The sequence below is a fragment of the Myotis myotis genome, unplaced genomic scaffold (assembly GCF_014108235.1).
Source record: "Myotis myotis isolate mMyoMyo1 unplaced genomic scaffold, mMyoMyo1.p scaffold_m19_p_23, whole genome shotgun sequence".
In the NCBI taxonomy this organism is placed as follows: Eukaryota; Metazoa; Chordata; class Mammalia; order Chiroptera; family Vespertilionidae; genus Myotis; species Myotis myotis.
In genome coordinates this window covers 1,050,927-1,074,827 of record NW_023416328.1, presented here as the reverse complement: position 1 = coordinate 1,074,827, position 23,901 = coordinate 1,050,927, and the positions used below count along the sequence as shown (strand labels likewise).

The following is a 23,901-nucleotide window of genomic DNA, read 5'->3' as shown; positions in this document are numbered from 1 at the left end:
TTGACACCAGCGCAGTTTATTCACAAATAAATAAATACACTCTAAGCCCGGCCTCAAAGCGTCCCGCCTGCGGGTCCCATCGGGCAGGGGCTGGGGAAGGTCGTCCAGGTGGGACCGGCTCTCACCCGCCGGCGCGCCCTTCGCCTTGGCCAGCCTCGCCGCAGTCCCCCGCGGGGAGGGAGTCCGGACAGGGACCCGGGAAGGTGCCGAGGCCGAGGAGGCCGCAGTGCGCACACAGGACCAGCCGTCCGCCGTCCCTTCAACTACTCAGGCCGGGCGGCCACTCCAGGGGCGAGCGGGGCATCCAGGTCTCCAGCTGGGGCAGCACGTGGCCGGGATAGGGCTGCGTGGGGAGAGGGAACAGCGTGACCCTCGGCGCTCCTGGGCTGCGCTCCTGGGCTCCCCTCCCGGGGGACCCCGCCCCTCGCGTGCCCCCTCCCTGCCCTCACCGCGTGGGCGCCCGGGCACCCCAGCTTCGAGGCTCTGGGAAGCCAGCGGGAGGCCGGGCTGCGCGTCTCGGACGCCGACACTGAGCGGCGCCCACACGACGGCGGGGGCAGGAGATACTAACCGGAGACGAGGGGCCCGGCTGCATCGCAAGCCCTTGCGGGCGCGCTGCCTCCTCGCAGCGCACGGGCACGGGCACCGCTGCGGCGCCGGGACAGGCGGCCGGGGACCCCCAAGACCCCGCCGCGCGGACGGCGGAGCCCAGGATCTGGCCGCGCGCCTGCGTCGGCGTCTGCGTCTGCGCCTGCGCGGGGCCGCCGTCGGGGCAGAGCGGACAGCCCCGAGGGGGCGTCTCGTCGCAGCGTCGCGGGCGCCGGCGCCGCAGGCCGTCCTCGCTGAGGCCCAGCACGGCCGACAGGTGGCCGATGTAGCGGATGGCCAGGCGCAGCGTCTCGATCTTGGTCAGGCTCTGGCCGGCGGGCGCCACGGACGGCGGCAGGAAGCGGCGCAGCTCGTGCAGCGCGCGGGCGAGCGTGCGCATGCGCAGCTTCTCGCGCTCGCTGGCGCTCTGCCGCTGCCCGCTGCCCAGGCGGCCGCTGCGGGCGCCGCGCCTCCCGGCACGAGGGCCGCGCCGGGGGCTGGGCGCGGGGCTGCCGGCCGGGGCGCTGCCCCAGGAGTTCGGGGACGAGGCGGGGGAGCAGGCGCGGCCCCAGTCGGAGGGCGGGGGAGGCGGAGCGGCGCCCCAGCCCGCGGGGAAGATCCAGGGCTCGGAGAGCGGCGGGCACAGGGGCTGGGCCATGGCAGCAGCGGCGCGTCTCGGGACGGCGGCCAGCGACCTTTTTATCCCCGAGGCGGCCGCTCTATCCGGAGCCCGAGGTGTGAAGTGGCCCCTTCCAGGCCCCATCAGCACTTCAAAGCGGCTCGGGGCCTGGGGGGCGGGGCCCGAACCTTTGAACCGAGGGGGGGGGGGGCGAAGGTGCCGGCCGCTTGGCTGCACCAGGTTGGCCCCACCTGAGCCATCGCAGGGCACCAGCCCCTGCCACTCGGGCCTCCTGCCGGCGCCCAGCCCCGGGTGTTGGGCCAGCTCAGCGGGTAAAAGGAAGCAGGCTCACAGACCTTGAAGTCCAGTACCTAGGTCTCGGGCTGTCCTCACCTGCTGGGGACCTTATGCAAATAAATGAATGTTCTTGCACCTTTGTTCCAATTTGTCTAATGGGATCCCAGGGGCCTGCTGCATCCAGGTCTGCATCAGCGAGGGCCCATTCCCGCTGGAGGTGAGGGGAACAGCAATCCATTCCTCCTCGAGGCAGGCCGTCCTGGATGCCCCCGCCGCCCTAGGTGGTGAGTTGGGGGAGCCACCATGAGGAAGCTATCCCAGGCTGCATCTGGTCAGGTTGCTGGACCATCTGGGCTGAGGGAGGGGTGAGCCCTCGGCCTGGCAGCCTCGGGGGCTTGGCCTAGTGCCACCCCGGCCTCTGGCTGGTGTTGTCACTCTGGGGCAGGTGTAACAAGCTGTGCCGTGGAAATGACACAGAGAAGACATCTGACAAAACTCAACGCCCCTTCACGATAAAAATTCTCAGCAAACTAGGTGTAGACCGGAACTTTCTCAACCGTCTAAAAGGCATCTACAGTCCTAGCTGGGTTTGCTCGGTGGACAGGGCGTCGGCCTGGGGACTGAAGCATCCCGGGTTCGATTCGGGTCAAGGGCACATGCCTGGGTTGTGGGCTCGATCCCCAGAGGGGTGTGTGCAGGAGGCAGCCCATCAGTGATTCTCTCTCACCATGGATATTTCAATCTCTCCCTCTCTGAAATCAATTAAACACGTATCTAAAAAAACAAAAGGCATCTACAAAGAACATACAGTTGACATCACATTAAATAGTGAAAGACTGAAAGCTCTTCCCCTATTAGTGAGAAGAGGACGAGGATGTCTGCTCCTCCCCACGCCTATTCAGCATCTTCCCGGAGGGTCTAGCTTGTGCAGTAAGAAAAAAACGAAAGGCTCACAGATGGTCTCTATTTACAGACAACATGACTGTCACATAGGGAATCTCTCAGAGGATTTATTTATATTGCCTACCTGGCCGCTCGAGTTGGTGTCAGCACCCTGTCCTAACAGCTACTTCATGCACGAAGCCCTCCAGCTGGGCTGGGCGGTACCTGGTGCCTGGCTTCATGTGTTTGGGGAAAGTGCCAAGATCTACTGTTTTGCATCCTCCACGGCTTCCAGCCTCAGGGGACCGGTGGGTTAGCTGGTAGGAGAGAAAGGAAAGCAGCTTGGTTCCTTCTCCCCTGGCATCTCAGCCCACCACCGCCCTCCCCTTGTCTCTCTCTCTCTCTCTCTCTTAAAATATTTTTTTATTTATTTCAAAGAGGAAGGGAAAGGGAGAAACATCAATGATGAGAGAGGATCACTGATTGGCTGCCTCCTGCACGCCCCACACTGGGGATCAACCCCACAACCCAGGCATGTGCCCTTGACCGGGAATCGAACCTGGGACCTTTCAGTCCGCAGGCCGACAGTCTATCCACTGAGCCAAGCCAGCGAGGGCTCCCCTTGTCTCTTTATCTTCTAGGCAGTGACCTCCTCTAACACCTTCTGTAACCCTCCTTGGCAGTCTGTCTCAGGATGATTATGCCCAGTCACAGCCAGGAGAGGCAGTGCCAACCCGCCTGGGTGCACAGCACAGGGCCCATATACAGTGGGGCCTTGACTAACGAGTTTAATTCGTTCCATGACGGAGCTCGTAACTCAAATTACTCCTATGTCAAATCAAAAAGTGAACAAGTGAGACATGTGATGCTGGGCTGATGTTGTGGCGTTCACTGTGTGTGTGCTGTGCACAGCACGGGAGGGTGCGGGGCAAAGGCTGAGAGGCAGGAGGGTGGTGGGTCTCAGAGGGCCCGGGCGCCTGTGGCCAGCCTCCTGAATATCAAAAAATCCCTCCAATCCCCTCATGGTTGTGATCTCCACTGGTTTGTTGGCAACGATGCTCCGAAGTGAATTTGTATTTCATTAAGGACAAAATCAAGTGTACGTACTTGGACAAGACTGTCCTGAAAACACAGGTCCGGCTCCCGAGGGATCTCAGATCTGGGACCTAATACCTAACATTCACTGAGCGCTTACACGGGAGCCAGCGAGAGATCGGAGCAGGAGAGGGCACCACAGTGGTGTGTGACAAGCGGGTCTCTGTTGCAGGACTGGGGGAGGGTTAAAAAGGCCCAGGGGAGCCCTAGCCGGTGTGGCTCAGTGGATAGAGCGTTGGCCTGTGGCCTGAAGGGTCCCTGGTTCGATTCCAGTCAAGGGCACATGCCCAGGTTGCGGCCGATCCATGATTCTCTCTCATCATTGATGTTTCTATCTCTCTCCCTCTCCCTTCCTCTCTAAAATCAGTAAAAAAATATTTTTAAAAAGTTTAAGTTTCTCACTCTCTAAAATGGTTGTGATGCCTGGTCCTACTTTCCAAACCGTTCTTCATTAATATATGCACACAGAAATATATATTCACAGAAAACTCACATATGGCAACTTGTGGAAGTCTTATTCTGTTATAAATTATAAATATAGAATAATAATAATAATAATAATAATAAAAAGACCCAGGGTGAGTGTGGAGACAAGGAGCCCACAAAAATGGCATGAAAGAGGCAGGGTCTCCAGCCCTAAATGCTAACAAACTGGAGATGCCACGTGTGAGCCCCCCCAACGCCCCCCCCCCCCCATCTCCTGGGGTCTCTGGGCCCAGACTGTGCAAAGGCTGTGGTCCCTCGGCCTGATGGAGCCCAGTGGGGGCAGAGGAGGGACCCCCGATCTGCAGCCGGGCCCTGCCACCTCCTGCCAGCCAGCCTCCCTCTCCCCTTCCCCATGCCTGTCACCTTTGATCTCCTTATCACCAGCCTCTCCGGTGGGTTCATTTGGGAGCTGCCCGAGTTAATGAGTTCTCCGGGCGGCAGGGCCGCGCGCCCTCCCGCTGGGTGAGGACTTCACACCTCGGGGCCCTGTGTTTTGACAAGTGCCTGGGCCAGTGGCTCCTGCTCCCCTGCCCGAGCCTTCCCTCGGCTGGCCAAAGTGTAAGGCTGGGAAATGAGGACTGGGAGCCGCCCCACTGAGCAGAGGTGAGAGTTCAGGGGGGTGGGGGCAGCCAGGACAGCACCCCCGTAAGCCTCTGCCTTCCTGCTAGGAACCAGCCGGTCTCCTCAGGCCGAGCCCAGCCGGGGTCTGGGCGCTGCCCCCCTCTCCCACCTCCCAGCCCCAGTGCCCGCATTTCCCAGAAGCCCCTCGACATAAGGGTGCTAATCGAAGGTGCTATGTCAATATGCCCCTGGCAGCCCTTCATTCCTGTCCGGCTGGAGCCGGAGCCCCAGGGGAAGGAAACAGCCAGGCGCATCCCCTGGGAACCTCCTAATTTGGGGGTCCCCTCCTGCCAGGGGTCCTCCAGCCCTAGGACACCCCTCTGGAGTGTGGGCTGGGATCCCTGACCTGCCATGTCCCATGTCCTACCTGTGTCACTCACTGTCTGTCTCTGAGCCCCAGCTCCTGCTTCTGTGCCTCGGGGGGTGTGAAGACGTGGGGAGGATCGAGTCACACCCACAGACACGCTTCGTGCAGCACCTACGTGCACGCTAAGCCTGCCACCTGGGGCCTGGCACGGTGCTGGGGCCCGGCTGGGTCACAGCTCACAGCCATGCTGCCACACAGGTGTTACGGACTCGCTTGGTTGATGAGGCAACGGAGTGGCGAGAGGGTGTCCCCTGTCACATGGCTACAAAGGGCAGAGCTGGGGTCCGTCTGGCTCTGTCTGGGGCCACAGCTGGTGTGGCCCCTGCCACCTCTGAGTCTGGGGGGCTCGATGGCTTCTATCCTCCAGGAGGGCTGCCCTGAGCGTGACGGTGCCAGGCGGGGGTAGTGCCCTCAAGTCCCCTGGAAACCTGCTCCATGTCAAAGGGACCTGTGGACATGAAAAAGAGAAAGGTATCCAGCACCAGAGTCCCTGAGGATGGAGCCAGAGAATGCGGATCTGAAAAGTAACACCTCCCAGACTCTAGTGAGCCGCCTCCCAGTGCAGAGCGTGGACGAGGCCCGGGGTGCCTGTTTCCGCACCCCCACCCATGGGTCCGAAGCAGAAGCATGAGGATGTGCTTGGGCTGGAGGCGGGCTGAGGCCGCCTGGAGCCCAGAGCAGTCAGAGGGCCCAGCATGAGGCTCCCAACTTCTCCTCCTCCCTCCCTCCTTCCCCAGCAGCCGCCCAGCTCCAGCCCGAGGCTCCCAGGGAGGCCCTTCCCACTGGGATCACCCCCCCCCTCCTCACACCTCTGGCTCCCGGAGCCACTGAGTTGGCAAGCCATATGGAATAGATTATTCTGGAACCACGATAATCTGATTATCCTGGCCATGGATCAGCTGGATATGCAGCCAGTGGAAGTCACAGGAGGCAGAGGGGTGATGAGGAGGGAGGGGGTGGGAAGAAAGGGGAGAGATTTGGCGGATTCCGGGGAAGGATCAAGAGAAGCCCGGCCAAGCAGACCCTGCCTCTGCCCTTAGGGGGGGTCACACGCTCTCCTTTGCTTCATCTGGGTACATGGCGGGGGGTCTGAGCTTTACAGTGAAAGGTGGGGAAACTGAGGCATCAAGTGGCCTGTTTCTCCGACTGTAAAATGCAGCAGGGACTCCCGATTGCCTGCCCAGATGTCCTGGGAGCTCTGCACGTTTGGTGAGAAAGCCCGTCTCAGGCCACAGTGCTGACGCGGAGTCACGCACACAGCACACACTATGGATAGGTGGGCAGGGTACAGCGTCCTTGCATTTCCAGCCACAGGCAGCAGAGGGCGCTGCCCCGCCGCCTGGGATCTTAGGATCCATACAAGGCAGACCTACCTCTGACCAGTCAGAGGCCTTTCTCCTGGAGCCAGGGCCAGCGCAGGGGGGAATGGTGGGCACGGGGAGCTAAGCGATGTGCCAGAGGTGCCAGAGGTGCCAGAGGTGCCGGGCTGGCCTACGAAGGGGTGAAGCTGGCTCGGCGCCGGCATGATGGGCTCTGTGACCCCGACAGACCGCTGGCCTTTTCTGGACCCGTTTGCTCCATCCGTCCATGGGCACAGAGAGGCAGAGCACGATGGAGCCCAGAGGGGAAGCCGGGCAGGGGTTCGGCTCAGGAGGGCTGGGGACAAGCAGGGCTCAGGTCCCTTCCCGCCTCCCCACACGCAGCCCTGGAACGAAGGCTGAAAGAGTCAAACCACAAGCCGACCGAAACTCCAGGTGGGACACCCTGGGCTCTGAGCCCTTGCCAGCTCCCTGGAGAGGACCTGCAGGCCCAGCTTGGCTGCCAACGTGGGGCACATGCAGTCCCAGCCCCCCCGAAAGCACAGGACGCAGCTCTCTCCAGGCAGGGTGTCCAGGTTTCGGGCCCCGCTAGCCCCGCCCCGGGCCTGGCTGACTGCTCACAGCAGTGAGGTGCCAGCACAATGACCAGGCCGCAGGGCTAGGAACCCCCTCCTGGGCTCCCACACCAAGTCGCTGGGTGGCTGGGGCCCTCAGCCAGGTCCAGGTCCTCCTTCCCAAGGGCAGGGGGAGGAGGCCACCCCGTCCCACCTCCCCATCTCCCCAAAGGTACCTGACTTTAGACCCAACAAAAAGCAGAGTGGAGGGGGCTCGTAGACTGAGCTGGAATGCCTGGGCAGGGCCTGGGGTCGTGCAGAGTCTGTGCGGCCTCCTTTGCCAGAGGCTGGGGGACAGGGATGTCCCTGGACCGAATGGGGAACCTCTAGAGCAGCGGTTCTCAACCTGTGGGTCGCGACCCCTTTGGGGGTCAAATGACCCTTTCACAGGGGTCGCCTAAGACCATTGGAAAACACATATATCATTACATATTGTTTTTGTGATTCATCACTATGCTTTCTTTTTTTAAAAAATATATTTTATTGATATTTTACAGAGAGGAAAAGAGAGGGATAGAGAGTTAGAAACATCAATGAGAGAGAAACATCGATCAGCTGCCTCCTGCACACTCCCTACTGGGGATATGCCTGCAACCAAGGTGCATGCCCTTGACTGGAATCGAACCTGGGACCTTTCAGTCTGCAGGCCGACGCTCTATCCACTGAGCCAAACCAGTTAGGGCCACTATGCTTTCATTATGCTCCATTTTGTAACAATGAAAATACATCCTGCAAATCAGATATTTACATGACGATTCATAACAGCAGCAAAATGACAGTGATGCAGTAGCAACGAAAATAATGTTATGGTTGGGGGTCACCACAACATGAGGAACTGTATGAAAGGGTCGCGGAATGAGGAAGGTTGAGAACCACTGCCCTAGAGGAAGTGCAAGAGCTTAAATGGACCAGATAATGAATCGAGCAGAAGGGTCTCACGTGATCCGTATTGCTTATGGGCCCCAAACTGAGGATAGAATGAACTCCGTCCTCGGCTCTGGAGGGTCCCCCACCAGGAGAAATCCCGCATGCAATCCTGGGCCTGAGCCAAGGAACTTTTCTTCCCCCTTGGAGGTCATGCCCCAGCCCAGGCCCTGGGCATGCGCGGTCAGCGTCTGGCACAGGCGGTCACACAGATATGCCAGCCCGAGCTGCTGGCCGCCCATAACCCGGTCCCCACCTCTGGGGACCCCCTGGGGCAGGACTTCAGGGACAGCCTCAGCGTGCCCTTGCCCAGCGGTTCCCCTGATGCGAATTCATCCTGATTAGAAAAGATTAAAGGCACCAGTGAAGGCATACTGCTGAGTGACAGAACCAAGCTGCAGAAAAAAAAACACAAAAAAACCCACACATTCCGTGCGGCACCATGGATATAAGCAAAAACATCAGAAAACAAGAATCTAAAAAATCCCTACATAGAAAGTCATCGAATGACACCCTGCATTTTGTAAAGATCTACTGTGCAAAAGCACCGACGAAGGCCCCAGTTCTCACCAAATCCCTAATAACGGACCCCGTCTTATTTGGTGGGAGGGGAGGTCTGGGTTGGGGGGGGAGAGAGTCAAGGAAGACTTTACTCTTCACCTGTAATGTTGACATTTTTGACAAGGAGATTATATAGTTTAAAACTGCATGTTAATGTACAATTTTAAACTACAGTAGGGCCTTGACTTACGAGTTTAATTCGTTCCGTGACGGAGCTCGTAACTCAAATTACTCGTATGTCAAATCATAAAGTGAACGAGTGAGACACGTGATGCTGGGCTGATGTCGTGGCGTTCACTGTGACGCTCGCTGTGCCAACTAGCGGTGGGGTATCGGAAGCTGGCTCGATAACCTGAATTTTAGCTCGCAACTCAAAGCAAAAAATCGGCTGAGAGATGGCTGGTATCTTGAAAAACTCGTTAGTCGGGACACTCGTAAGTCAAGGCCACACTGTGTTTGTAAAATTGGAAGTATAAGGATATTCCTCTGTGGAAAACTGTAAGGCATCTCAGTATATACCAGAGAACTTGTTACTAAAGTGTTACCACCACACCATGGAGTACATGGCAGGCCTCCAAAATCTCGGTTTAGAAATACAGGTACTGCCCTAGCCAGTTTGGCTCAGTGGATAGAGCGTCGGCTTATGGACCAAAGGGTCACGGGTTCGATTCCGGTCAAGGGCACGTACCTCGGTTGCAGGCTCCTCCCCGGCCTGGGCCATGGTTGGGGCGCGTGCAGGAGGCAAACAATCGATGTTTCTCTCTGTCTTTCCCTCTCTCTTCCACTCTCTCTGAAAATCAATGAAAAAATATCCTCGTGTGAGGATTGAAGAAAAAGAAAGAAATAATGTACAGATACAGAAAATGATCTTAATACATCAGTGAGAAAAACTGGTCACAAAACAATGTGCTCTTTAAATACCCACAGGGTCTAGAATAGGTAATTGTAAGGCAAACATTCATATCAGCATTAGTCACTGGTTATCAGCAATAACCAAATGGTGGAAACAACCCCCGTGTCCATTGACTGATGAATGAGTAAACACATGTGGTAGATCCATACAATGGAATAGTATTCAGCCATGAAAAGGAATGAAGTTTGGACACATGCTACAGCATGGATGACCCTTGAATACATTATGCTAAATGAAGTAAGCCAGACACCAAAAGACAAATACTATATGATTCCACTTATAGGAAATACCTACAAAGTCAAATTCAGAAGCCCAATAGAGGTTACCGGAGGTTGGGGGGAGGTGGGTAAAGGAGAGTTGTTGTTTAATGGGGTACAGAGTCCTACCTGAGGTGACAAAAAATATTTTAGAAATAGAAGTGGTGCCGACACCGGTTTGGCTCAGTGGATAGAGCGTCGGCCTGCGGACTGAAAGGTCCCAGGTTCGATTCCGGTCAAGGGCATGTACCTGGGTTGCGGGCACATCCCCAGTGGGAGATGTGCAGGAGGCAGCTGATCGATGTTTCTCTCTCATCGATGTTTCTAACTTTCTAGCTCTCTCCCTTCCTCTCTGTGAAAAATCAATAAAATATATTTTAAAAAAAAAGAAATAGAAGTGGTGATGGTTGCACACATTGTGAGTGTAATTAATTTCACTAAATTGCACACTTAAAATGATTAAGATGGCAAATCTTAATATATATATATCTATATCTATATATATATCTATATATATATGTCTATATATATATAGATATATATATATCTACAATTTAAAAAATTATAAATGTGCCCTCGCCGGTTTGGCTCAGTGGATAGAGTGTTGGCCTATGGACTGAAGGGTTTGATTCCGGTCAGTGGCACATGCCTGGGTTGCAGGCTCGATCCCCAGTAGGGGGCATGCAGGAGGCAGCCAATCAATGATTCATTCTCTCTCTCTCTCTCTCTCCTCTCTCTCTCTCTCTCTCTCTCCCCCTTCCTCTCTGAAATCAATAAGAATATATTTTAAAAAATGAACAGGTGAATGTATTGTATGTGAATTGTATCTCCATTAAGTTCTTTTTTTTAAATTAAACCTATCGGGGGGACACTGGCTATCATATAGGTGTCAGGTGTGGAATTCCATGTTACAGGATCTGTATATCACACTGTGTGCCCAACACCTTTCTTTCTGATATAAAAAGTTATTTATAAAAGTAAAATACCAGGGTATATATACAGAAGAACACCCACAACACATAAAAAGCCCGACACGCTCTCTCTCATGCCTCCATGTATGTGCCCGTGTATTTGTGGGGATGCCTAGAAAGGGTTGGGATGCAGAGAGATGGACCAACATGCCATCGTGGTTCCCTCTGGGTGGATGAAACTGGGGGCGTTTAAGATCCCCTTCTTTTTGATTGTCTGTACAGGGTATCATCTCGATATTCTTTTTTAAAACATATTTTTATTGATTTCAGAGAGGAAGGGAGAGGGATAGAAAGATAGAAACATCAATGATGAGACAGAATCATTGATTGGCTGCCTCCTGCTTGCCCCCTACTGGGGATCGAGCCCGCAACTCAGCCATGTGCCCTTGACTGGAATCGAACCTGGGACCCTTCAGCCCGCAGGCTGACGCTCTATCCACCCTGCCAAACCAGCTAGAGCTCATCTCAATTTTCTGTGACAGCATTCCTTGCTTTGGTAAAGTAAAGAAAAAAGGGAAGGAGGGGAAGGAGGGGAAGAAGGGTGGAGAGAGACTTTGCAGAACCACCCCCCACGCTTGTTTGCATTCCAGCAAGAGTGGGCACCACTTATTCTCCCCTTCGTCCCTCCCATGAGCTGCAGGACTTCGGACGGTCACTCCTCGCCAGCAGGGCGGCAGGCAGGATTTGTGGAGTGCCACGAGCTGAACACATGGTGCCAGCCCTAATCATCTCAGCAAAGAAACCCATTTCACAGATGATAAGACTGAGGCTCAAGGGGATTGAGCCCAGGCAGGCTGGCTCTAGGCTTAAGCTGCCGCTACCGGGCCCTGGCACACCAGCCTCCTCAGCTCAGCTTTCTTGTTGGAGTGAGAGCAGGGGGGTTCCCTCCATGCCCTGCCTGCTGGGTACCTGTGGCCCCCAGCCAGCTCCCCATCCCTGTGCTTCTCCAGCCAACAATGGCCACATTCTTCCCTCCTTCCTCAGAATTTCTGTGGACTCATTGCCTCCCTGAGCCCAAACTCCTCACCCAACAGGAATTCCAGCTCCCGTCTGCTCATCCACACCCTTTCCACCCGTCCCCATCCCCGTCCTGGGGTCCCAGCCCGCATGGCGTTGCCCTGGGCCTTCCACTCCCAGACTTGGGCTCCCACCTTTCCCCGCTGCCTGGAATGTCCCACCTCCGCTTGGAGGAAACCCCGCAATTTCAGGCCCCTCCTTTCCTTCTGCAACCCGCCCCACTGACCAGCCAGGGAGCAGGTCTGTCGCCCACGGGCTCCCAGCACACCAGGCCACCGCAAACCCAGAGCCCACTGGCTCCTCTTTCTCCTCCGGCTCGAGCTCCCAGCGGGCAGCGACTGGTCCCTGCTGGAGCCTGGGCCCCGGGCGGGGGGAGTTTCCCGGTGGTGTGGTGCGCGACCCTTGTGGGGTCAAATCCTGGCTCTGGGGACCTTAGGCAGAGGATGGGCCTCTCTGGGCCTGGTTCCCACCTGAGCAAGGGGAGAACAGTGGGCCGAAGTCCTGGGTTTGTGCCCTGAATGGCTATGCAGGCAGCGCTGGGCACTGACGTTACAGAAGGCCTGGGAAGACCGGGGCAGGGAGCTCCAGTTCCAGCAGCTGCTCTGTGACCTCGTCCTGGTGGCTGTCAGTCTCTGGGCCTCCCGGTGACACTGATGGCGCTCTGCCTGGCACGGCCTTGTCATTGGGCTTCCCTGGCTGTGCCCAGAGTCATGACCAGCACCTGGGCCGGGGAGAAACAGTATCTGGGCAGGCGGACTCAGGGTGTCCGCCCTCGCCATCTGGGGACATAGAATCTGCCTTTCCCTGGGGCCCCCCAGAGTGGGGACCTGCAGCTCCCCACACACACACACCCCAGAAGTGCGCTCCAGGAATTCCAAAGGGGCCTGCTGCCGGCTGTTTTGGAGGCCCCTGCACACCCTCGTTCCCAAGGTGACACCTCGTGCCCTGAGGGAGGCAGCCTTGTGTCAACAGGCAGAGCAGAGGTGTGAAGGCAGCCACAGTGGCCAAGGGGGCGGCTGGGCTGGCCCGCACTGCTGGCTGGTAATGAGAATACCACATGGCACCGCAGCCCCACACGCTGGCCTCCCGCCTTCCCTCCCCTGTTCCCACAGCCGGTCCACCCCGAGGGCCTGAAGGGAAAGACAACCTACGGGGCAGGGGCCAGGCCGTAACCTGCCCCCAGCCTTGGACCTGCTCCCGGGGGCCCTGGATGCCCGCCCGGGAGAAAGAGCAGGTGCAGAACAAACGGGGAGGCCTGCGCTGAGCCACCGAGAGCAGACCTGGAGCAGCCCCCACCCCCACACACCCCAACAGCCCTTCTCATCTGACTGCGGGTCGGGGGCAAAGTCCTGGGGAGTCCACAGGGGATGATGGGACGGAGGCGTCAGTGTCCTCACCTACATAATAGGTGTATTGACGTGGGCACTGCCGGCCTCACAGCGCCCAGCCGACTGCAGCCGCGCAGACAAGCTCAGCCAAAGGTGGAGGTGGCTGTGGTTCCAGCCCCAGAGCAGGCCCGGCTGAGCCAGAGCTTCGGGCTCCGAGGAGAGCAGGCCTGGGGGCGTTCCCAGTGCCAGGGAACCTGTGGGGCCCCTGAAGCGCCCTGTGGCTCCCTCACCTAGACTGCCCAGAGCCCAAGGCAGCATCCCCCCTCCTCTCCTGCTTCTGGGCTTCAGCTCTAAAAGGACCTCAGGCCTGACGGCGTGGCTCAGTGGTTGAGCATCGACCTATGAACCAGGAGGTCACTGGTTTGATTCCCGGTCAGGGCACGTGCCCGGGTTGCGGGCTCCATCCCCAGTGTAGGACGTGCTAGAGGATCCATGATTCTCTCTCATCATGGATGTTTCTCTCTCTCTCTTCCTCTCTGAAATCAATAAAAATATAAAAAAATAAAAAGGATCTCAGGGTTGTCAGGTCCAACTCTCTGCTGGTGGAGCCTGTCAGGTGGGCAGAGGCAGGACCAGCCTCCCACTGCACTGGGCCTACCGAGCAGGCGTCTGGCCTCTCCTTGGTCACCTCCAGGGACGGGCCACTCACTCCCAGACAGTCCCTCTGACCTTGGAGAGTTCTTCACTCTCTCGGGAGTGTTCCCCTCCAGCCGCCTGGAGACATCCCATCGCCTACTTTTTTCCTTTTTGGACAAAGCACCGAGGCCTTTAGCTATTTCTCTAGCGACCTGGCTCCAAGCCCCCTCGCCAGCCGCCCTCCCCTGTGTTTGTCCTTGTCCCTCAGGAGCTGTGGCCCCCAGGCTGAGACCAGCCTCCGTGGTGGAAGACCTTGCTGGTCCTGATCGGGAAGGGGATCACATCTGCTTCTCGTGGCCTCGAAGCCTGGAAGGCAATGGCTTCCGTGCCCTTTCCGAACGTGCAGCTGGTGACACGGTGCCCCCTGGCCCTGGGCTTAGAGGGGGGCACACAGGGCTCCGTTGATGCCACCGAGTTAGATCTGATGCTGCTTCCAGCCTGTCCAGGATATCCTAGATCCTGGCTGTTACCCAGTTCACGCCTCGGGTTTGGCTCTTACCCTACATGAGGTCCGTTCGTATCTTCATTCAAGTCCACAGGCTGCCCCGGCCAAGACTGGGAACAGAGCTGGCGGCACATCACGAGGGACCTTCCTCCAGGGAAACATCCGCCCATTCATCTGTGGGGACAACGAAACTGTGATGAATCCACTAAACTGTCATCCAGCTCACATGGCCCCCGTGTTCAGGAGGGTACTCTGGGAGCGTCTCCATCACGCGGACAGGAATGGTGTCTGGCTGCTCATTGCACGCACCCAAAATGACAACGACCTGAACAAGACGGTGGGGCCCGGCTGGTGTGGCTCAGTGGTTGAGCGTCGACCTATGAACCAGGAGGTCACGGTTCGATTCCCGGTCAGGGCATGTGCCCAGGTTGCGGGCTCGATCCCCAGTGTGGGGCGTGCAGGAGGCAGCCGATCAATGATTCTCTCTCATCATTGATGTTTCTATTGCTCTCTCCCTTCCTCTCTGAAATCAATTAAAAAACAACAACAAAAAGCAAGATGGTGATTCATTTTCTCGCACATTAAAAAAACTCACGGGCAGACAGTCCGGGGCTAGTGTGGCACTTCTGTGTCGTCACTGATGCCTCGGGCTTCTTTCTGCTCCACCACCCTCAGTGCGTGACTTCCGTCCTTGAGATTGCCTCCCGGTCACAACATGGTTGCTGGAGCTCCAGCCATCACACCTATTTTCCAGAAAATGCAAGTGGTTAGAGCAGCCGTGGGCAAACTACGGCCCGCAGGACAGATCCAGCCCGTTTGAAATGAATAAAACTAAAAAAAAAAAAAAAGACCGTACCCTTTCATGTAATGATGTTTACTTTGAATTTATATTAGTTCACACAAACACTCCATCCATGCTTTTGTTCCGGCCCTCCGGTCCAGTTGAAGAACCCATTGTGGCCCTCGAGTCAAAAAGTTTGCCCACCCCTGGGTTAGAGCCACAGGAGGATACCTCCCTGCTTTAAAGCACTTTCCTCAAAGCCCCATTCAATACTTCCACCAACATTTTATTGGCCATTCCATCTGCAAGGGAGGCTGGGAACTGTAGGGGCTTTTTTTTTTTTTTTTTTTTAAATAATTTATTTTTATTGATTTCAGAGAGAATGGGAGAGGGGAGAGACAGAAACATCCATCATGAGGAGAATCATCGATCGGCTGCCTCCTGCATGCCCCACACTGGGGATGGAGCCTGCAACCTGGGCATGTGCCCTGACTGGGAACTGAGTCTCGACCTCCTGGTTCATAGGTCGATGCTCAACCACTGAGCCACTGTGGCCAGGGGGTGGGGGTGGGGGGGTGGGGACTGTAGGCTTTTAGCTGGGCATGTAACCGTCCACAATACAGACTCCTGTTATTAAGGAAGAGAGAAGAATAGAGGCTGTACCACATGCTGTGTGGACAAGTACAAGTCCCCGCCACACTTGTCAACATTCTACTGGCCCTGTTTCATAGATCTAAGCACCAGCTATCTCTTCAGCTGGTTAAGGGTGCAGCTGAGACTCCAAAACCCAGGTCTGTCCGGTTCCTCAGCCCCACCCCTAACCATTAGGCTACACTCCCTCCCTGTGCAAAATGGAGGCCCAGTGGGAGGATGCAGTTGGTCTCCACCTGGTGAGTGGGGCTGGCAGACAGTGCCCCTGGGCCGCAGAGCCTGGATCCCAGGTCCCCTGAAGAGCCACAGGCCAGAGCAAGCCAGGCCCCAGGCCCCACTTTCCAGAATGTGTGCCCTGACATCCCACAGTCAGTCTAAGGCCCAGGCTCTGCGGCGAGCACAGACCAAGAGCAAAAAGAACGCAGGGCTCGGTGCTGGGTGGACTCCCATCATGCACCCAATCCTTTCCCAGGAAATCCCTCTGGATTGGCCCCAATGGGTGATGTGAGGGTGGGATGGGAGAGGGAAGGAATAATTCTGGGTGTTTATTTTTTAAATATATTTTTATTGATTTCAGAGAGGAAGGGAGCAGGATAGAGAGAGACAGAAACATCAATGATGAGAGAATCATTGAGCGGCTGCCTCCTGCACGCCCCACACTGGCGATCAAGCCCGCAACCCGGGCATGTACCCTGACTGGGAATCGAACTGCGACCTCCTGGTTCATAGGTCGATGCTCAACCACTGAGCCACGCCGGCTGGGCAATACTGGGTGTTTAGAACCTTCCTGAAGTTCACAAGGGTACTGTACCACTCCAAATCTAGCCGACTGTGCACATGGCAGCGCTCCTGGGCCAAAACTGAAAACATTCCGAAGTTCTATCAATAGGAAACCGACTAGCCTGGCTGGCTTGGCTCAGTGGATGAGCATCGACCTAAGTACAAGGTCACTGTTTGACTCCCAGTCAAGGGCACATGCCTGGGTTGCGGGCTCAATCCCCAATGTGGGGCGTGCAGGAGGCAGCTGATCCATGATTCTCTCTCATCATTGATGTTTCTATCTCTCTCTCCCTTCCTCTCTGAAATCAATAAAAATATTTTAAAAAAGAAAGTGACTATGGTGTAAGCAGGCTGTGGAATATTATACAGCAGTTAAAAAGGGTGAGTTGGAAAGCTCCAGATCAACAGCACATGAATCTGAAACTTCAGAATCCAGATCCAGAAATATACATGAAACCTGATGAATTTCATTTACAACTGTCAATTTCATGCATATAAATTCCTTGCTAGTACAATCTGTCCAAGCTTTACAGTCCTGTGTAGCTTTGGATGAATGATTATTTACTTGCGTTTGCCATTATTTCAACCTCAAAAGTGTAGGACGCCCTGGCCGGGTGGCTCAGTTGGTTGGAGCATGGTCCTGTACACCAAAAGGTTTCGGGTTCAATTCCCGGTCAGGACACATACCCGGGTTTTGGGTTCGATTCGCAGTCGTGGATGTGGGAGGGAACTGATCGCTATTTCTCTTTCAATCTCTCTCCCGTCTTCTCTCTGTAAAAATCAACAAAAACATATCCTCGGGTGAAGATTAAAAAAACAAAAGCAAAACAGAAGAGCAGGACTGAATGTTTTCTAAGTCCACTCTGCCCTCAGGAAAAAGCACTTTGGTATTTTTTTAACCTGGGTTGAAGCCCTTTTAAGTCATGAAATGTTGCGTAACTAACTGCTTCTTTCCAAAGAAAGCCTGTTTAAAATCAGGCATGGTTAACGGATTCCATGTTCTTTTTGTGTTATGGATAAAGTTTCCTGTCCTCATCCATAGCAGCTACAATAAACCACACAACAGCTGCCCTGACCTGTTACTCCAGGCCAGTTATTACTTCATCATCATGTTACAGTGCTAACATGAGCATCTTTTCTCCAACATATTTTAAAATAAGTTCTGAGGAGGCCTAACCGGCGTGGCTCAGTGGTTGAGGGTTGACCTATGAACCAGGAGGTCATGGTTCGATTCCGGTCATTACCGGAAACGAGAGATGGCTCCATCCCCAGTGTGGGGCGTGCAGGAGGCAGCCGATCAATGATTCTCTTTTATCATTTTTTAAAATTTTTTATTAGTTAAGGTATTACAAATGTGTCCTCATCCCCCCCCCCATTTCTCTTTTATCATTGATGTTTCTTTCTTTTTTTAAAAAAAATATATTTTTATTGATTTCAGAGAGGAAGGGAGAGGGAGAGGGAGAGAGAGAGAGAGAAACATTAATGATGAGAGAGAATCATGGACCAGCTGCCTCCTGCATGCCCCACACTGGGGATCAAGCCCACAACCCAGGTACATGCCCTTGACCAGAATCGAACCTGGGACCCGTCAGTCCGCAGGCTGACGCTCTATCCACTGAGCCAAACCGGCCAGGGCTATCATTGATGTTTCTATCTCTCTTTCCCTCTCCCTTCCTCTCTGAAATCAATAAAAAAATATATATTTTTTAAAAATTATCTTCTATGATGGAAATGGATGAACACTGAAATCAACTACGACCAACTCGAGTGAGCTCCATATGTCCTCACGTGGAATGCTCTAATATACGCTGCCGAATGAAGAAAGAACAAGTTATAGGCTGGCATGTGCAACGGGCCATGTTACTGACTTTATTCTCTGTGTGACTTCTAAGGACATATGTTGACTGAGGTGAATGCATGGACCAGGTGTGGAAGGACACCTGACGACCCTTTACCAATACCTGTGCCCATTCGGGGGAAGGGGGGGTTTACAGGGGCTCCAGCTCTAACTCTTGTTTCCATTTATTACAAAGAGAATGTATTTATTATGTTATTTGTGTAACTAAAAGTTAATTTTTTAAAAGCAGCCACAAAATACTAGAAAGCCATTTACTTTTTTTCTTTTAAAATATGTTTTTATTGATTTCAGAGAAGAAGGGAAAGATAGAAACATCAATGATGAGAAAGAATCATTGATCGGCTGCCTCCTGCACAACTGCCGCCCACCTCCCCCCCCCCCCCCCCGCCCCCACGTGTGCCCTTGACCGGAAATGAACCCAGGACCCTTCAGTCCACAGGCCGACACTCTATCCCAGGGATGGCGAACCTTTTGAGCTCGGCGTGTCAGCATTTTGAAAAACCCTAACTTAACTCTGGTGCCGTGTCACATATAGAAATTTTTTGATCTTTGCAACCATAGTAAAACAAAGACTTATATTTTTGATATTTATTTTATATATTTAAATGCCATTTAACAAAGCCCTAGCTGGTTTGGCTCAATGGACAGAGCGTAGTAGGCCTGCAGACTGAGGGGTCCCAGGTTCGATTCCGGCCAAGGGCCTGTACCTGGGTTGCAGGCACATCCCCAGTAGGGGGCGTGCAGGAGGCAGCTGATCGATGTTTCTCTCTCATTGATGTTTCTGACTCTCTATCCCTCTCCCTTCCTCTCTGTAAGAAATCAATAAAAAATATTTTTAAAAAATAAAATAAAATAAAGAGGGGTCTGACTGGGCAGGCCTGGGAGGCCCACTGCACCCCATTCATTCTCCTTCTCCAGGCTCCTGTTGTTTTTCTTTTCTTTTTTTAAAATCGATTTCAAAGAGGAAGGGAGAAGGAGAGAGAGATAGAAACAACAATGATGAGAGAGAATCATGGATCGGCTGCCTCCTGCACGCCCCCCACCAGGGACCGAGCCCACAACCAGGGCCTGTGCCCTTGACCAGGAATCGAACCCGGGACCCTTCAGTCCCTAGGCCGACGCTCTATCCACTGAGCCAAACCGGCTAGGGCTCCTCTGTGGTTTTTCTGGAACAGAAACGAGCTGCGGGCAGCGAGAGGCCTTTCTCGGTGTCTCTCAAAAATCTGCAAGTGCAGGCTCCAGAGAACCCGGGAAGGGGTCCCCCTGCACGCCCCCCCCCCCCCCCCCCCCCCCCCCGGCTCATCGCTGCTGGAAGGTCCCTCGAGGCTGGTCCCGGGACGCTTGCAGGCACCGGGTGTAAGTTCCTGGGCACAGCGCGCTCCCCACCCCCCGGGGCTGGTGGGGAGAGAGGCGCAGGGGTCCCTGGGTCCCTGGAGAGGCAGCTTGGGCGCCGGGAGACAGAGGCGATGGCACTGCCCGCCGCTGCCGGGCTCCTGGGCACTCAGCCTGCGCAGGGCAGCGCAGTGGACGGGACGGGGCGGGGTGGGTGGGGGAGCGCGGCGAGAAGCTTAGCAGCTCCATCCAGATGCGAATTGTCCCCCCCACACTTCCCGGGCGGCAGGGGCCTCCATTAGAGCCCCCCGAGGAGTCAGAATCCACACCTCCGCAAATGGGCCCGCTTTCCCAGGGCCCCCCTGCCCAGACCTTCCCCGGGCTCTGTGGGTTTTGACACCTCTCTGCAACCTGGCGGGAGGCCACCTCGCACCTCTGGTCCGGATAAAAAGCTCGGGGCCCGGAGGTGGCCGGCCCAGCCTCGCGGAGCCCGCGGCCCGGCCATGGCCCAGTCCCCGCCTCTGCAGACCCTCGACCCCTGGATCTTACCCCAGGGCTGGGGTTGGGCCGGGCACCCGGACTCCACGTCCCCGGCCTCCTCCTCCTCGGACTCGTCGGGCTCGTGCCCCTGTGACGGCGCCCGCGGCCCCTCGCAGCCCACGCCCCCCGCCCGCGGCGTCCGGACCCCACCAGCCGCCCCGACGGCGCCCGGACGCGCGCGCCCCGCCCCGGCCGGCGGGCAGCGGCAGAGCGCCAGCGAGCGCGAGAAGCTGCGCATGCGCACGCTCGCCCGCGCGCTGCACGAGCTGCGCCGCTTCCTGCCGCCGTCCGTGGCGCCCGCCGGCCAGAGCCTGACCAAGATCGAGACGCTGCGCCTGGCCATCCGCTACATCGGCCACCTGTCGGCCGTGCTGGGCCTCAGCGAGGACGGCCTGCGGCGCCGGCGCCCGCGACGCTGCGACGAGACGCCCCCTCGGGGCTGCCCGCTCTGCCCCGACGGCGGCTCCGCGCAGGCGCAGACGCCGACGCAGGCGCGCGGCCAGATCTTGGGCTCCGCCGCCCCCGTGGCGGGGTCTTGGGGGTCCCCACCTGCCTGTGTAGGAGTCCCAGCAGCGCCCGAATGCTTGGGAAGCAGGGTCCCCGACGTGGGTCCTTGGGTTTCACCCCCTTACTGTTCCGGGACGCAGTCGCTTCCGCAAGTGTCCCCACGTAGGGCCCCCGATGCGGCCCTTTGGACGCCGCCCGAAGCCGGTTCCGGAACGCAGACACCTGGAGTGCCCGGGACCCCGGCCACGACCTGGGCGCCGCCCCCCGCCGCCCCGGAGCCCGCTGCAGCGTACCAGGTACCGTGTCCAGGCTGCAGTTGGAAATGGACGGGGTGGGTAAGCTCTAGTCTGCAGTAGATTCTATAGTTTTAAGATCCCGATTATCCAATCCCACCCGGGTTAGGGGTGGAGAGAAGCTGAAGGGGAGATGGAGAGGGCGCTGACCCCTTGGGGAAAGAGGTGGGGCCCTCGCAGTTAAGGCCACCAACACCTAGAAGTCCTCACTCAGACTTGCTCCTTCCGCCCTGGCCTCTGGAGGTGGCAGGAGCCATGTACCAAGGTGCTCCATTCAGGGCTGGGAGTAGGGAGGGAAGCCCGGGCAGCTCCAGGATTAGGGGCTTCCTGATCGATGGTGACCTTTATGTTTCCTTCCAGCTTCATTCATTCATGAGGCCCATGAATCATGGTCCATAAAATAGCATATTCATAACCAAAATGTATTACTGGGCATGAATTGACTCATTCTGCCCTGCATCAGCCCTATGAAGTAGGTGTTGTCATCATCCCAATTTACAGAGGGGAAAACTGAGACTAGAAGAGGTTATCTTTGTTATCTGGTGAATAGCAGAGCTGGGATTCGAACCCCGGCAGTGTACCTGCAGAGCGGACACTCTTAACCACTTTGCTTCGCTGCATCCAGGATGCCAGGGCTGTTCCGGAGCTGCCTGCCACACTCTGAGGAGCATCCAGGTTCGAGATCTCAGGGCATCAGGCAGGAGCCCACTAACCAGCTGCTCTTGTCTTTCTTGCAGGGTATCTGTGTGTCTCCAGAGTCCTATCTGCTGCCAGAAACCCCACCCCTCCTGCCAGGCCCAGCATGCCAGAGACTGCAGCCTCAGACCCAATGGGGATACTGGAGCCACAGTGCAGAGGGGCTCCCCAGCTCAGAGCACCAGGGACCAGGCCCCACCTTCCATTTCAGTGATGAAGGCCCTCTCCAGAGCTCAGGCCTGCAGCTCAGTGGCTGCCCTGAGCTTTGGCCAGAAGACTTGGAGGGGGGCCACCTGAGCATCTTCTACTAATGGCCCTGCCTGTCCCCTGTTCAACTAGGAATCAGGCCTGTAGTGTGGGCGCCCTCATTTGCGAGGTCAGCGGTGTTCAGACTTTCCTTTAGCCCAGGATCCCTTTTCCAAGTGTTGCCTTTCGTGGAAGCAGTGTTTGGTGGCCTCCCTGGCTGGCGTGGGGGCTGGGGCAGTGCCCTCTGCTCCTAGGCACCCCCCAAAATGACTAGTGCCCTGAAGAGCACAGCCCAAGCTGCAGAAACACCCCAGGGCTGGGGTTGGGCCGGGCACCCGTGGCCCCTCGCAGCCCACGCCCCCCACCCACGGGGACTGCTTGACCACCAAGTTGGCAGGGCTGGGACTGACGGGGGGTGGATTGGGGGAGTGGGGTGGGCTGAGGGCAGACCCCTGTATACTTTGTGTTTGAAGAAACACAACACAGCGCTTGCCGGTTTGGCTCAATGCATAGAGCGTCGGCCTGTGGACCAAAGGGTCCCGGGTTCGATTCCAGTCAAGGGCACAGACCTGGGTTTCAGGCTCCTCTCTGGCCCTGGTCAGTGCGCATGCAGGAGGCAACCAATCTATATCTTTCTCTCACATCAACGTTTCTCTCTCTAAAAAAAAAAAGTCAATGGAAAAAATATCCTCGGGTGAGGATTAAAATGTAAATAAATTTTTTTAAAGTTGCTTTGTTCTGTGTTTATTGACTTGACTTTTTATGGCCTCTGGGAAAGGGGAAATGTTCCCATGTCCTGTGGGGAACAAGTCCTGCCCGACCAACGCTGATGTGGGCCCTCATCACGTTTGCCGATTATCCAATCTTGCCGATCTGACCATGTTCATTGCGCAAGGTCTCTCTCTACCTGGCCTGCTGTGCAAGGTGGCAGAGCAGGTTGCCTCGTAGACCTGTTCACCTGCACCAGCCCGGTGCCCCTTTCCATTTTCCTGGGGGACCTTCCTGCTGACAATTACATGAAATTGTTTTCAAAGGATGCCTGTGAGAGGCCCCCAGGGACTCGGCTAGTGCATTAGTGGGCTCAGGCTGCCCTGACAGAATACCACAGATGGAGTAGCTAAACAACCAAGCTTTGTTTTCTCCCAGTTGTAGAGGCTAGAAGTCCAAGATCAACGTGTCAGCAGCAGGTTTGGTTTCTTCGAGGCCTCCCTCCTTGGCTTGCAGGCGGCCACCTTTTCCTCACTGTGTCCTCACATGGTCACCCCTTGGTCTGTGTGTCTATCTTAATCTCTTCCTCTAAGGTCACCAGTCATAGGGGATTAGGGCCCGCTCATCTGACCTTAATTACCTCTTTACGGGCTCTCTGAACCCCAAGCTGGGTGTGGATGTCAAGGCCCTGACTCCCCACCCAGTGCTCTCTCCTTCCCAAGAAAACCCAAGGTCTTGGCTCCAGTCTCAGGGCATCTGCCCCGAAGGCAGCACTGAACACCTGCCCGTCTCCTTCCTTTGGCTCCCACCCATCCGGGGTTCATCTTAAAGGGACAGAGAGAAGTATCCCTGGCCCAGTCACCCATGACTACGCCTCCCTCCCCCCAGCTCGGAAGCCCTGCCAGGGCTGGCATAGAGCCCAAGAGTCCTGGCCTTTAGCAGCAGCAGCCAGAGCGGCGTGTCTTCTAGAACTTGGCAGCTCTGCTTTCCCAGGCTCCCTCAAGAGGTGTTCCTCTAGGACAGCGGTTCTCAACCTGTGGGTCGCGACCCCTTTGGCGGTCCAACGACCCTTTCACGGGGATCGCCTAAGACCATCCTGCATATCAGATATTTACATGACGATTCATCACAGTAGCAACAAACATTACAGTGATGAAGTAGCCATGAAAATAATTTTATGGTTGGGGGTCACAACATGAGGAACTGTGTTTAAAGGGCCAGATGGTTCAGAACCACTGCTCTAGGAGGTGCCAAGACAGAGGCAAGAGGCTGCCACCACCCCGGCTGGAGTTGCCTGAGAGACATCCTAGATCAGTGATGGCGAACCTATGACACGCGTGTCAGAGGTGACACGCGAACTCGTTTTTTGGGTTGATTTTTCTTCGTTAAATGGCATTTAAATATATAAAATAAATATCAAAAATATAAGTCTTTGTTTTACTATGGTTGCAAAGATCAAAAAACTTCTATATGTGACACGGCACCAGAGTGAAGTTAGGGTTTTTCAAA

At 55.9% G+C, this 23,901-nt stretch overlaps 2 protein-coding genes across 7 annotated transcripts; one reads left to right on the top strand and one right to left on the bottom strand.

Annotated features, from left to right (window-relative positions):
* Nucleotides 1-20,063, bottom strand: MESP1 (mesoderm posterior bHLH transcription factor 1). Of its 5 annotated transcripts, none has more exons than XR_004975193.1 (6): nt 19,952-20,063; nt 14,596-14,743; nt 14,055-14,174; nt 4,956-5,403; nt 2,532-2,703; nt 1-343 (listed from the first exon to the last, which is right to left on the bottom strand). XR_004975193.1 is itself a non-coding variant. In XM_036355826.1 (2 exons), the coding sequence occupies exons 1-2, from the start codon at nt 1,244-1,246 to the stop codon at nt 260-262; spliced, it is 759 nt and encodes a 252-aa protein (XP_036211719.1). In that variant the 5' UTR covers nt 1,247-1,332; the 3' UTR covers nt 1-259. The 5 variants fall into 5 exon arrangements, 1 of the variants encoding a protein (XP_036211719.1); XR_004975194.1 differs by lacking the exon at nt 1-343 and adding an exon at nt 1,412-1,781; XR_004975195.1 differs by lacking the exon at nt 4,956-5,403.
* Nucleotides 19,906-22,296, top strand: MESP2 (mesoderm posterior bHLH transcription factor 2). 2 transcript variants are annotated; one of them, XM_036355825.1, is made up of 2 exons: nt 19,906-20,745; nt 21,480-22,296. In XM_036355825.1, the coding sequence occupies exons 1-2, from the start codon at nt 19,906-19,908 to the stop codon at nt 21,747-21,749; spliced, it is 1,110 nt and encodes a 369-aa protein (XP_036211718.1). In that variant the 3' UTR covers nt 21,750-22,296. The 2 variants fall into 2 exon arrangements, with proteins under 2 accessions (XP_036211718.1, XP_036211717.1); XM_036355824.1 differs by having other exon boundaries at nt 19,906-20,780.
* Nucleotides 22,297-23,901: the final 1,605 nt, after the last annotated feature.